Raw genomic sequence first — 13,355 nt, 5'->3', positions numbered from 1 at the left:
CGCCCTCCTCCCAGCTCGGCCCGGCGCTGGCGAGGCCCCGCGGTTTTCATACGGGGGTGGTCCGGCGGTTGGCTGTGTTGGAGTGGAGAGAGTCCTTGTTCTCCTTCTGGATACAGTTGTGAACCTGGAGGAAGCTGTTATCCCTGTCGGAGTTGTAGGTGGCGGTGGGCGTGGTGGCGGCCTTCAGGGGATCCCTGCTGAGCGTGTACATGGAGATCTCCGTGGATGGCAGGGTGTTGAAGCCCTTGATACCCACGGGGGAGGCGTCCCTGGAGTGTGAGGGCTCCGTGGAGCGCGAGCTTGAGCGGCTGCGGCGCTGGTAGCGGTAGCGGTAGCTGGGGATGCGGGTGATGGCAGAGGCCTGGAGGTAGTCCGTGGCGCGGGCCGTGGCCCGCAGCTGTTTGTGCCGGTCGATAAACATGTGCACCGCCAGCACCCCGACCATCTCGGCGATGATGAAGGACAGGGCCCCGAAGTAGAAGGACCAGCCGTATGAGTAACTATTCTTTTTGGAGTCACTCTTGGAGGGGTCTCCGGCATTGGCAGATATGTACACTATGATGCCAATGATGTTACTGAGACCTGCGGGGTGCAGGGTGGCGGGGTGGGGGGATCAGAGAGAAGGACGTTAGTTTCTCAGGAAGTCGGCCACTGGGCAGCCCTAAAGGTCGGGGACAGCTCTGTGGGCCTTCCCGGGTCCCGCGTTTTCATGAACAGGTGGGGCAGTGTAGAGGGACATCTGCCAGCTTCCCCTTAACATTTTCTTTCCATTCAGAGAGAGCCACAAGGGAAGCGTTAATGGAAACAGACATGGGCAGGGCGGGAGAAGGGAGGCATTTCACAAGGTGCTGAGTAACTGATATTGTTCACTGAGGCTTCACTACCTGCTTTCACTGCTTGGTGCTTCTCAAGCAGGGCACAGATGAGGAGACAAGCACAGAGAGGTTAAGGAACTTGCTTAAGGCTGCACAGGGCTTTGAAGCTGGTGTAGCAGCGGGTGAAGGTGGGCTCCTGGAGCCAGGCTGCCAGCGTTCAAAGCCTTGGCAAGTTAACCTTGGTTTGAGTTTCCAGATCTGTAGAATGGGAGTCAGGTTAAGCCTTACTCTTTAGGGTCACGGAGAAGGTTAAAAGGGTGAATACATGTGAGTACTCTTAGATGTTGGTGGTTCTTTTCTTTTTTTTTTTTTTAGATAGAGTCTTGCTCTGTCACCCAGGCTGGAGTGCAGTAGTGTGATCATAGCTCACTGCAAGTCTCAAACTCCTGGGATCAAGCGATCCTCCCACCTCAGCCTTTCTAGTAGCTGGGATTATGGATGTGCCACCAGGCCCAGCTGATTAAAAGAAAAAAATTTTTGTAGAGACACGGTCTTGAGGCCTCGCTATGTTGCCCAGGCTGGTCTCCAACTCCTGGCTCAAGCAATCCTCCTGTCTCAGCCTCCCAAAGTGCTGGGATTGCAAGCATGAGCCACTGCACCCGGCCTGATGTTGGTCATTCTTATTAAATGGCTCAGGCTACACCCAGGTTCTTTTTCTGGCATCTGAAGTGAGTATGACTCATCTGTCATGTAACTGGGCTCAGACATCTGGATGTGGGTGCCTGCCTGCTCCCACCTGGGTGGAACAGTGAGGGGAGAGTCCACCCTCGGTTTCCAAGGTGAAGCTGAGTATCCCATAGGGGTTGGAACAGCGAGGTACTTGGGTGCCCTCTCTCCAGCCTCCTCATGGGTTTACTTGCACCAGGAGGGAGAAGGGCAAGTGGCAATTGGCCAAGTACCCTGAGAGGAAGCGGGGATTTGGGCCTTTTTCCAAGTGGTGGGAAGAAGATGGGCCACTGGGCCAAGGGATGGGATATGGGGATGCTCCTGGAGGATTTGGTGGAGGCTCAGGCATTGCTATAGGACAGGAGCCCCCACCACAACCTTTCTCCCCTGCAACACGACCTAGTGCAAGTCCTGGAGATTCCTCTCCTGTCTCCCCATCTCTCTCTGTCAGGCCCTCGTGGCCCCTAAGCACCTAGACCCCAGCCTTCTTCCCAGTGGCAGGCCTGGACTCCAGCCCACTCAGATCAGTGGCTGTTACCTGCAGACACGAAGAAGATGCCGGCACTCAGGATGATGTTGTGTCGAGTTTTGTAGAACTCGCTGGCTGCAATGCAGAGGCCACCCATGAAAAGCAGAATCACACTCAGGATCGGGAAAATGCTTGAGGCCCTCACGGCCCCTGTGGAACACAGAGAGTCAGGGAGAAAGAGAACGGCATGGCTGTGAGACTGAGGCGCACAGAGGCAGGTGGGAGAGCAGCCCCGAGGCGCTGGGGTTTATGGACATAGCCTTAGAGGAGGGCTGCTTTGCAATCCCACGGAGAGAGAGACAGCAAGCAAGCCACTGCCCAGCTCACAGCCCTGTAGGAGCTCCCCAGTGCCTCCAGGGCCAAAGTCCAGCATGCCATCAGGCACACAGGGCCCTGTGTGACTTGGCCTCTGCCCTCTTCCAGCTCCCACGGCTCCCAGTCCTCATGTTCTCTCTTGTCCCACCACAGCAAACTTCCCATGATGTGTCATTTCATGCTGCTGACTTTTGAAATACAGAGCTTCCTACTGGAATGTCTTTCCTATTCTTCAGTCAGCAAACTCTTCTTCATCCTTCAAAACCCAGCTCTAAGTCCCCTCTTCTGTAAAGCCTTCCCTGACTTCCTTAGGCAAAATTACGAGCTCCCTCGTCTACGCGTTGGGGCCCTTGGGCACGTTGAGAGGCAGTGTGGTACAGTGGTTAGGTGGAACCACATGGCTTGGATTTGTGTCTGGCTGCAGCATTTATTAGCTGTGCAATAAAAAATGTATCTCACCTCTGTGTGCCTCAGTTTCCCCATCTGTTAAGCAGGGGTGGTAATAATGCCAAGCTCCTAAGATTGTTGTGAGGATTAAATGAGTTGATTCAGGCAATGCACTTAGATAGGTTTCTGGCGTCTATAATAAACATTCAACGCATGATATTATAATAAATATTGGTGTATACATATGCTTCCACCATGAACCATGGGTCATGAGGCAAGGACTGGGACTTTACAAAGAAAACATTTCTTCTCTTTATCCTCTCTGTCCAGCGACACAGTAGGCTGCCAATAGAAGCTCATTAAGTGAATAAACGTGGGGTTGTGGTCCAGAAGGAAGGAACAGGCATGTTGCAAAGAAAACAAAGTAAGAAGAGAAACCCTTCCAGATAAGGACTGACAAACAGGACCGCAGAAGAAAAGAATATGGTAATGAAAAGGGAGACACAGAAGGCGAGGGCCAGGGCTCCTATAGTTGGGGGTGGATGGGGGAAAAGGGGGGCAGGCAGCTAAGGGCAGAGGCCAGGGTTACATGTGTTTGTGGGGGGGGCAGCACCTGAATGAGGACCCAGAGGTGTTGGGGAGCCCTTCACAAAGTGTCTTTGCAAAGTAAAACATTTTTTTTTTCTATCCAAATTCAAATAGGCAGCTAGTGACCTCAGGACCCAGCTCTGTGACCTCAGGACCCAGCCATGGGCCAGGCAGGTGGCAGGGCCAGCTTGAGGCAGGGGTGAGGGAAAATATGTCTTTTTTATTATTATTATTTTTTGAGACAGAGTCTCCCCATCGCCCAGGCTGGAGTACAGTGGGGCGATCTCGGCTCACTGCAACCTCTGCCTCCTGGGTTCAAGTGATTCTCCTGCCTCAGCCTCCCAAGTAGCTGGGATTACAGGCGTGCACCACCATGCCTGGCTAATTTTTGTACTTTTAGTAGAGAAGGGGGTTCACTATGTTGGCCAGGCTGATCTCGAACTCCTGACCTCGTGATCTGCCCACCTTGGCCTACCAAAGTGTTGTGCCCGGCCAAAGATGTCTTCTTTAAATGTTGCTTAAGTGGCTTCTAAGGAAGTCGAGTCCTGATAAATTACAGGGCCCTCTGGCCAAGCCCAGGGATTGGTCAGGGAGGTTGGTTTTGGAGGGGAAGGTGCCAGGAGTGGAGCTTCCTCTTATCCCCATCCCTGTCCCCACCCCTTTGGGTGGCAGTGTGTTCAAGAAGGATCCATGAGAAGAGAATTTCTCTATATAGAACTGTAGGGATTTTTCTTTTTCTTTTTTAAAATTTATTTTTATTTTTATTTTTTGAGATGGAGTCTTGCTCTGTTGCCCAGGCTGGAGTGTAGTGGTGTGATCTTGGCTCACTGCATTCTCCACCTCCCGGGTTCAAGCGATTCTCCTGCCTCAGCCTCCTAAGTAGCTGGGATTACAGGTGTGCACCATCACACCCAGCTAGTTTTTGTATTTTTAGTAGAGACAGAGTTTCGCCATGTTGACCAGGCTGGTCTTGAACTCCTGAACTCAAGCGGTCTGCCCGCCTTGGCCTCCCAAAGTGCTGGGATTACAGGCGTTGAAAGGGGATTTTAGGCAGTTTGCTGAGATGTGTGTGATGTAAAAACCCTTCTTCTGTCCCAGTCATGGATCTGCAGCATAGTCTACACTGCTCACGAATGGGTGAGTGGGTTATCTGGGGGGACTTGAACAAGGGCAGAGCTCTTGGGGCAAAACCGAGCTGCGTATAGGGAAGCAGGGGTGGGAGGATGGGGGCCTGAGGCGGCTGGGCTACTCTGCAGCCTTAGCACCCTCCTTCTCTTGGGCGGGATGGGGTTTCTCCCTCCCCAGACCGAGGGAGGTGTTCTCTCCTTGCAAATCATTGCTAAGACAACACGCTGTGTCCTCAACCTGATCCCCCAGCCCAAACACACCCACATCCACACCCATGCATGCACAGACATGCATGACTAAAAAGCCACCTTAACTTGCATCTTTATAAGCAAGTGAGGGTGGTGAGAGCTCATTGAAAACCCAGGAGAAGAGAGAGAATATTTGTTAAGCATCCACTCTGGGTTGGGTCTTGAGCGGGTACCTAACATATATGATATAATTTCATCCTCATAACAGCCCGGCAGCGTGTGTTTTTTTTGGCCCCAATTTACAAACAAGAAAACTGAGTTTCAGAGAGAGAAACTCCCCTGCCACCAGCTAGTGAACCAGGATTCATATCCAGACCAGCTCAACTTTGGGAGCACCCTGTAGTCTCCCTATGTGACTTCCAAGGAGCCCAGAAAGGGTGGGCGCCACAGATCCTGGAGAACTGGGTTTGGGTCCTAGCTGTGCCACTCACTTGCTGTGTGGCTAAGGCAGGTGACGTGCCTCCTCTGTTTTTCCCCTGTGTAACATGGGGTATGGACCGTTAGATGGTTTCTTTTTGTTTGTTTGTTTTAGAGAGAGATTCTTGCTCTATACCCCAGGCGGAGTGCAGTGGCATGATCTTGGCTCAGTGCAACCTCCGTCTTCTGGGTTCAAGCAATTCTCCTGCCTCAGCCTCCCAAGCAGCTGGGATTATAGGCGCCTGCCACCATGCCTGGCTAATTCTTGTATTTTTAGTAGAGGTGGGTTTTCGCCATGTTGGCCAGGCTGGTCTTGAACTCTTAACCTCAGGTGATCCACTCGGCCTCCCAAAGTGCTGGGATTACAGGCCTGAGCCACCACTCTCGGCAGTTAGATAGTTTCTAATAGCTCTGCCCTTTCCATGTGGACATGGTCCTGGCCAGCCGCAAAGGGGAATGACAGAAGAAAGAAGGAAAGAAAGAGGCCGGTATGGTTTCCGAGGGGCAGCAGCAGCAGCAGCAGCTCAGAGGAACAGGCAGAAGAAAGGCTCTGGCCTTCCCCCTCCAAGAAAGTGGGCTCTTCCTACCCACGGGATGCCTGCAGGTGGCCGACCCAATTGTGTCCTCAGAGCAAATGGACTCACAGCAGCCCAGGGCTTGATTTTTCCAGTTGCGCCCCATCCGCTGTGGGAACCCGGATGCCCCAGCTCAGCCTTCCTGCCGGCAGGGGGAGGGAGGGTCGGCTGCGGAGGGAGCTGGGATGCATGCGTGTGTGCGCCAGAGGCCAGGCATGTGTGGACAAGATGGAGGGCGGCAGGAGAGGAGGGAGGGGTCTGCTGTGTTGCAGCCAGCAAAGAGCAATGTGGAGGAATCAGAACGGCTTCAGAAGCCACCAAGGCAGCGTACGACATGCTCTAAATAATGGCCACCAGCGGGGAATACAGACAGAAGCCTCTTCGGCACAGCAGAGCCAGCCCTGAGCTCTGGCCTCTCTTGGAAGAGGCCCCTTTGCCCAGAAAGAAGGCAACAGGCCGGGTGCGGTGGCTCACACCTGTAATCCCAGCACTTTGGGAAGCCGAGGTGGGTGGATCACCTGAATTCAGGAGTTCAAAACCAGCCTGGCTAACATGGTGAAACCCCGTCTCTACTGAAAAAATACAAAAATTAGCCGGGCATGGTGGCGCGTGCCTGTAGTCCCAGCTACTAGGGGGGCTGAGGCAGGAGGATCGCTTGAACTTAGGAGGCAGAGGTTGCAGTGAGCTGAGATCGTGCCACTGCACTCCAGCCTGGGCAACAGAGCAAGACTCCATCTCAAAAAAAAAAAAAAAAAAGACAACAGTGGGCAACTAACAAATAGCACCTAAGCACAAATAGCTTAGGCCATCAGACTTGGCAGGGCCCAGATCCAGGTGGGAAGGAAGCTGATTTAGGAGCAAGCAGGGACTCCTACATTGGAGAAGTTTCTTGAAGGAGGTATTTCTGGCTGGGTAGTGTCACAAATGGAATAGGGATTTTGGAGTTAGTCACACTTGACTTTGAATCCTGGCTTTGTCACTTATCAAAAGTGTGACCCTTGGGCAGGAGTCATTACTGCTCTGAGCCTCAGTTTCCCCATCCTGTGAAATGGGAATAGTAAAAATAATCTCTAGCTTATAGGAATGTTTTAAGGCTTTGCTGCTGCAAGTGCGGCCTGAGGCCCAGCAGCACTGGCATCTAGTTAGAAAGGCAGTCCTGCCAGGCATGGTGGCTCCTGCCTGTAATCCTAGTACTTTGGGAGGCTGAGGCGAGCGGATCACCTGCGGTCAGGAGTTCGAGACCAACCTGGCCAGCATGGCAAAGCCTTGCTTCTACTAAAAGTACAAAATTTAGCCAGGCATGATGGTGGGCACTTGTAATCCCAGCTACTTGGGAGGCTGAGGCAGGAGAATTGCTTGAACCCGGGAGGCGGAGGTTGCAGTAAACTGAGATTGTGCCACTGCACTGTAACCTGGGTGACAGAGCGAGGCTCCATCTCAGTAAAAAAGAAAAAAAGAAATGCCGCCCCTCAGCTCTTTCCCCCAATTGAGTCATAATCTGCATTTTAATGAGATCCCCGGAGCAAGATTTGCATGCATATGAAAGTTTGAGAAGTGCTATTATAAGAATTAAATTGGGGCTGGGCTCGGCTCACCGCTGTAATCCCAGCACTTTGGGAGGGTGAGGCGGGTAGATCACCTGAGGTCAGGAGTTCAAGACCAGCCTGGCCAGTATGGTGAAACCCCTTCTCTACAAAAAATGAAAAAATTAGCTGGGCATGGTGGTGCACGCCTGTAGCCCCAGCTACTCGGGGGTGCTGAGGCAGAAGAATCTCTTGAACGCGGGAGGCGGAGGTTGCAGTGAGCCGAGATCTCACCATTGCACTCCAGCCTGGGCGTCACAGTGAGATTCCATCTCAAGAAGAAAAAAAAAAAGAATTAAATTGGGTCCTACCTTTTACTGTGTCTCACACTAGAAGGTACACAGTAAAAGGTAGCAATTTTTATTTCTGAGGTCCCTCTCCCCAAAATGTCAGTCCAGATATAACTTCCCTATAAATCGTCCTGACTTTCCACAAAGGCAGGCCTGGTCTTGGTGCCAAAATCTATCACAAGGAGCAGAAAATATCTGATTTATTTTATGAACAAATATTTACTGGTGTCCTATGAGTAAGCATATGGCACTTCACATTACCTGCCAACATTATGGAGCCCTTCCCCTGTACTAGGCCTTGTTCTAAGAGTGGTGTAAGCCTTACACCAACCCCATGAAGCCATGGGCTTTGGCTTCAAGGAGATTACACATGCCTAAAGCTGACACTGGCAAACTTGTTCTGTAAAGGGAAAGACAGCAAATGTTTTTGTCTTTGCTGGCCATATGGTCTCAGTTGCAATTTCTTAACTTTGCGGTTGTAGCACATAAACAGCCATAAACAATATATAAACAAATGAACGTGGTTGTCTTCCATTAAAACTTTATTTACAAAATCACTTTGGGAGGCCGAGGTGGGTGGATCCCCTGAGGTCAGGAATTCGAGACCAGCATGGCCAACATGGCGAAACCCCATCTCTACTAAAAATACAAAAATTAGCCGGGTGTGGTGGTGTGTGCCTGTAGTCCCAGCTACTCGGGAAGCTGAGGCAGAAGAATCGCTTGAACCCAGGAGGCAGAAGTTGCAGTGAGCTGAGATGGAGCCACTGCACTCCAGCCTGGGCAGTGGGTGACAGAGTGAGTGAGACTCCATCTCAAAAAAAAAAAAAAAAAAAAAAAAAAAATCCGGTGGTGGGCTGGTTGGGCTGGATTTGAATTTGGCCTGCTAGTCATACTTGGCCACCTCTGGCCAAGAGTATACTCTGTATTGGGAAAAAGACCACGTGGTCCGGGGCAGGGAGATGCTTTGCTCTAGGCTAACTGTGAGTCCGGTGAGCAAATATGGACTAAGTGCCCACCACTGTGCCAGGCCTGGGCTTGGCATGAGAGACATGAGGGGTACAAAACAGGCCTTATAGAGCTTACACTCTCATGAAGGACATGTATGTCATCAGATAATCATACAGCCTGGATAACATACTATGAAAGAAAAGTACCTATATGGCACCATGATGGTGTGTGACAGGCTAACGTCACATGTAGACAACTATGTCCACAGAGAGCTTAGAGTATGCCGAGGACTGTTATGAGCACTGCACATACACAAGCTCGTTAGTTCTGATTACAACTCTATGAAGTAAGTACTTTATATTATTTTTATTTTTAAAATTTATTTTAGTTCTACTTGTTGCATTATCTTAAGCAGCATATAATAGTATGGCCTCTGAAATGTGATAGACCTGGATTCAAATCCAACGCTTTTATTTTTTATTTTTTAATTATTATTATTATTTTTTTGAGACAGAGTCTTACTCTGTTGCCCGGGCTGGAGAGCAGTGGCGTGATCTCGGCTCACTGTAACCTCCGCCTCCTGGGTTTGAGTGATTCTTGTGTCTCAGCCTCCCAAGTAGCTGAGATTACAGGCCATGTGCCGTCATGCCTGGCTAATTTGTGTATTTTTAGTACAGATGGGGTTTCACCATGTTGGCCAGCCTGGTCTCGAACTTCTGACCGTAAGTGATCTGCCTGCCTCAGCCTCCCAAAGTGCCGGCAGTACGGGCGTGAACCACCACATGTGGCCTGAATAAGTACTTTAATTATGCCCATTATACAGAGACCAAACTGAAGCAAGGAGAGGTTAAGCCATTTATCCAAGGTTTGTGAATCCAGGCAGTCTGACTCTAGGGTCTGTGCATCTAACCACTGCATTCCCTTCCCTTCTTTTCAGGCTCTACACTTTGCTGCCCTTCAAAGCATCCTCTGAGCTTATGTGGAGATCAGGATGGGCCTCCGTGAGGAAGTGGTGGTGGATCTGACCTCTAGTGAATAAGGAGCAGCTAACCAGGCACAATGAAGGCAGGGCTGTGGGAGAGAAAGCAGCAGGAGCCGGGGTGGAGGAGGCATGACTTGTTCAGACCTAGAAGGAGGCTGGATCACGAGGAGCCAGTGGAGGAGTGTGGGGAGCACTAAAGGAGAGGAGACAGGTGAGTCTGGGCCACGTGGGACCTCATGGGTTGAGCTAAAGAGCTTAGCTTTATCCCGAGAGCAATGGGAAACTTTAAAGGGCTTAGAACAGGCAGGTTGTCATGATCTGATTTGCATCTTAAGAAGCAAACGGATTATGAAGGGGTCAAGGCTGGCTGCAGGGAAGCATCGAGAAGGCTGCTGCAGCTGACCAGAGAGGAGTGATGCCGGTGCTTGGGCCAGGGTAGGTACAAAGGGCATGGGCAGAGGCAGATGTGTTTGAGAGATGTTTAGGAGGTGAACTGAAGCTTGATGGATGGATATGGGTAGTGAAGAGGGTGGCATTGAGGATAACTTCTGGGTTTCAGACTTGCCAGCTGGGTGGAAAACACCACTGGGGGACTGGGAGAAGACCCAGCCTAGCAGTGAGTAGAGAGAAGGGGAGGAGACTGGGTGTGGTGGCTCACGCCTGTAATCCCAGCACTTTGGAAGACCAAGGCTGGTGGATCACCTGAGGTCAGGAGTTCGAAACCAGTCTGGCCAACATGGTGAAACCCCATCACTACTAAAAAAATTACAAAATTAGCCGGGGGTGGTGGCGCATCCCTGTAAACCCAGCTACTTGGGAGGCTGAGGCAGGAGAATCGATTGAACCTGGGAGGTGGGAGTTGCAGTGAACTGAAATTGTGCCTTTGCACTCCAGCCTGGGCGACAAGAGTGAAACTCTGTCTCAACAAAACAAAACAAAAAACAAACAAAAAAGGAGAGTAGAGGAGGAAGATCAAGGTTTGGTTTTGGACATGCTGAGTTTGAGATGCCTTGGGGATGTGCACGTGGAGCGTGGGTGAGGCAGTTGCATGTGCAGATGTGGAGCACAGGGGTGCCATCTGGGTTGAAGCTGTGTCACAGGCACGCAGAAGAGCTTGCCCGTGGATGAGGAGAGGCTTAGGCCTGAGGCTTGGGGAGCCCCAGTGGTTAGTGTTCCTGGCCCCCATTTCCTTTTCTGTAGAATGGAGATGAAAATCCTAACTCCATCTACCTTACGGGGTTGCAGGGATTAAGCAGGAAGAGGAATGTGGACGCTTTAGAAAATGCAGGATGTCAGTGAACTGTGAGCAATTTATTATTTTCTGTGCTGGTGACAGAAATAAAGAGTATCCTAAGTGCCCAGGAGGCAAGTGACATCTTGCCTTCTGGAAGGGGTGGCCTGAGCTATCCGTTCTTCGCAAATCCGCTTTTTGGCCAAACTCCCTAGACAAATCATTTTGTGATCTTGTGCCTCGGTGGGCCCCAGCCTCTGTGGCCATCACGCTGTGATGTGGTGCTTCACGGTGGGCATAGCCGGAGGCTGGGCCAGACAGGGCACGCAGGGCCCCGAGGTGTCTGGCAGTGGAGGAGGGTGGGCTGGTGGTCAGTGCGGGTGGGGATGTGACGACTGGGGCAGGTCAGGAGACCTGGGCCTGCTGCGCACTCTTTGCCTGGCTCTCCATGGGACCTGAGCGTGTGTTATCCCCCCTCTGCCCTCAGATCTGCACTCTGATGGAGTTGGAGTACATGATCTCTAAGGCCCTGTCCCTCATTGATCGTCCTGTGCCCACTAAGACCTCTCTCCAGGGTCTGCACAGCCAGGCCATGCTGCTGCCTTACCTGTTCCCTGTGCGAGTAATGACCTTGAATCAAAATAGTCACCATAATCAGGTATGTGTGTGTGTGGGGGGCAGGTTCCTTATTTTCTGTGCCTAGTGTTAAGCTCTTATCCCATCCGGGATTTGATTCATCATTAGGATGAATTAGGATCAATCCCCATTAGGGGATACAGTCTACACTCACAGACCTGCACAGACTTGCTGGGTTGCAAGGAGGTTTCTAGTCTCTTGGGCATCTCTTCTCATCTTCTCCTTCCATGCTGTGCTGGCTGGTGTAGCCAATGGCCGTGAGAAGGGATGCATTTCAAAAAATACCTGTGTGATGCATGTTTATAGCAGCACAATTTGCAGCTGCAAAAATGTGGAACCAACCCAAATGCCTATCTATCAATGAGTGGATAAAGACTGTGGTATATATACGGTGGAATACTACTCAGCAATAAAAAGGAATGAACTAATGGTATTTGCAGCAACCTGGGTGAGATTGGAGACTGTTATTCTTTTTTTTCTTTTTTTTGAGATGGAGTCTCGCTCTGTCGCCCAGGCTGGAGTGCAGTGACCGGATCTCAGCTCACTGCAAGCTCCGCCTCCCGGGTCTACACTATTCTCCTGCCTCAGCCTCCCGAGTAGCTGGGACTACAGGCGCCCGCTACCACGCCTGGCTAGTTTTTTGTATTTTTTTGGTAGAGACGGGGTTTCGCCATGTTAGCCAGGATGGTCTCGATCTCTTGACCTCGTGATCCACCCGTCTCGGCCTCCCAAAGTGCTGGGATTACAGGCTTGAGCCACCGTGCCCTGCCGGAGACTGTTATTCTAAGTGAAGTAACTCAGGAATGGAAAACCAAACATTGTATGTTCTCGCTCATAAGCGGGAGCTATCCTGTGCGGATGCAAAGGCATTAGAATGATACAGTGGACTCTGGGGATTTAGGGGGAAAGGGTGGGGAGGGGGTGAGGGACAAAAGGCTACAAATTGGATTCAGTGTATGCTGCTTGGGTGATGGGTGCACCAAAATCTCACAAATCACCACTAAAGAGCTAACTCATGTAACTAAACACCACCTGTTCCCCAACAACCCATGGAAATAAAAAATTAAAAATAAACAAACAAAACCCCCAAAATGGCTCTGTGTGTGCGTGTGTGTGCGTGTGTGTGTGTGTATGTGTTTGTGTGTATATGTGAGAGAGAGACAGAAAGACCTCAAAGAAGAAAAAGGAGAACAAAGATGGTGGGTGAGACAGAGAAAGAGAAGTCAAATGCTATGGTTTGGAGCATGGGTTCCAGAGGCAGCCCACTTGGGGTCTCCTCCTGGACCCCCACTTGCTGTAACCTCTGTGCCTTGCCTTTCCCATCTGTGTGATGGGGACACTGGTCATCTCACCTTCATAGAGTGGTTGTGAAGATGAATTAAGATAATGTTTCAAGTGTCAGGGCTGGCACATCGTCAAGTGTTCAATGAATGTGTGCTATATATAATAGCACATGAAAAGCATTTTGGGAGCCCAGGGAGCTAACTTGGGGAGTACCATCTGTGCAGGATGCCGGATACGTCCCTGCTTCCTGCTGTCAGTAGAGACTGGTGACCAGTCACACAGGCTCAGGAGAAAGGCTGCCTGAGTCCATCTTCCTAGCTGTGACCTGGTCCCCCTGGGGCCTCTGCTGCCCCCTCTGCCATATGGAGATCACAAGCACACCTAGCTCACAGGATGCTATGAGGAGTAACTGAGTACACACACTTGAAGTGATGAGAATAATGTCTGGTACGCGAGGGGCACCAGCAAATCGTAGTCATCATTCCAGCGGAGTAAATTGTTGCTGTCTCTCATGGGGCTTTGGGTTATCGAGGCCGCTGTTTATTAAAGTGCAGGTTGTGACTCATTACTAGGTCATGAAATCAGTGTAGTGGTAGCAACCAGCCCTTAAAGAAATGAACAGGGCCAGGCGCGGTGACACAAGCCTGTAATCCCAGCACTTTGGGAGGCCGAG

The 13,355-nt window shown here is 51.0% G+C and overlaps 1 protein-coding gene across 1 annotated transcript in view; it reads right to left on the bottom strand.

The window, feature by feature from the left end:
* Positions 1-26: 26 nt before the first annotated feature.
* CACNG2 (calcium channel, voltage-dependent, gamma subunit 2) overlaps positions 27-13,355 on the bottom strand; it is a 25,030-nt gene continuing 11,701 nt past the window's right edge. Inside the window, exons 2-3 of the mRNA XM_011979139.1 lie at positions 2,080-2,220; positions 27-582 (exon numbers count right to left, since the gene is read on the bottom strand). Of these exons, the coding sequence (XP_011834529.1) occupies positions 47-582; positions 2,080-2,220 (677 nt within the window). The 3' untranslated portion in view covers positions 27-46. The remainder of the gene's footprint in view (positions 583-2,079; positions 2,221-13,355) is intronic.

This window comes from Mandrillus leucophaeus, unplaced genomic scaffold, assembly GCF_000951045.1.
Source record: "Mandrillus leucophaeus isolate KB7577 unplaced genomic scaffold, Mleu.le_1.0 Scaffold2, whole genome shotgun sequence".
NCBI lineage: Eukaryota > Metazoa > Chordata > Mammalia > Primates > Cercopithecidae > Mandrillus > Mandrillus leucophaeus.
The sequence above is the reverse complement of the archived record's forward strand: the minus strand, read 5'-3'. Positions and strand labels throughout refer to the sequence as shown.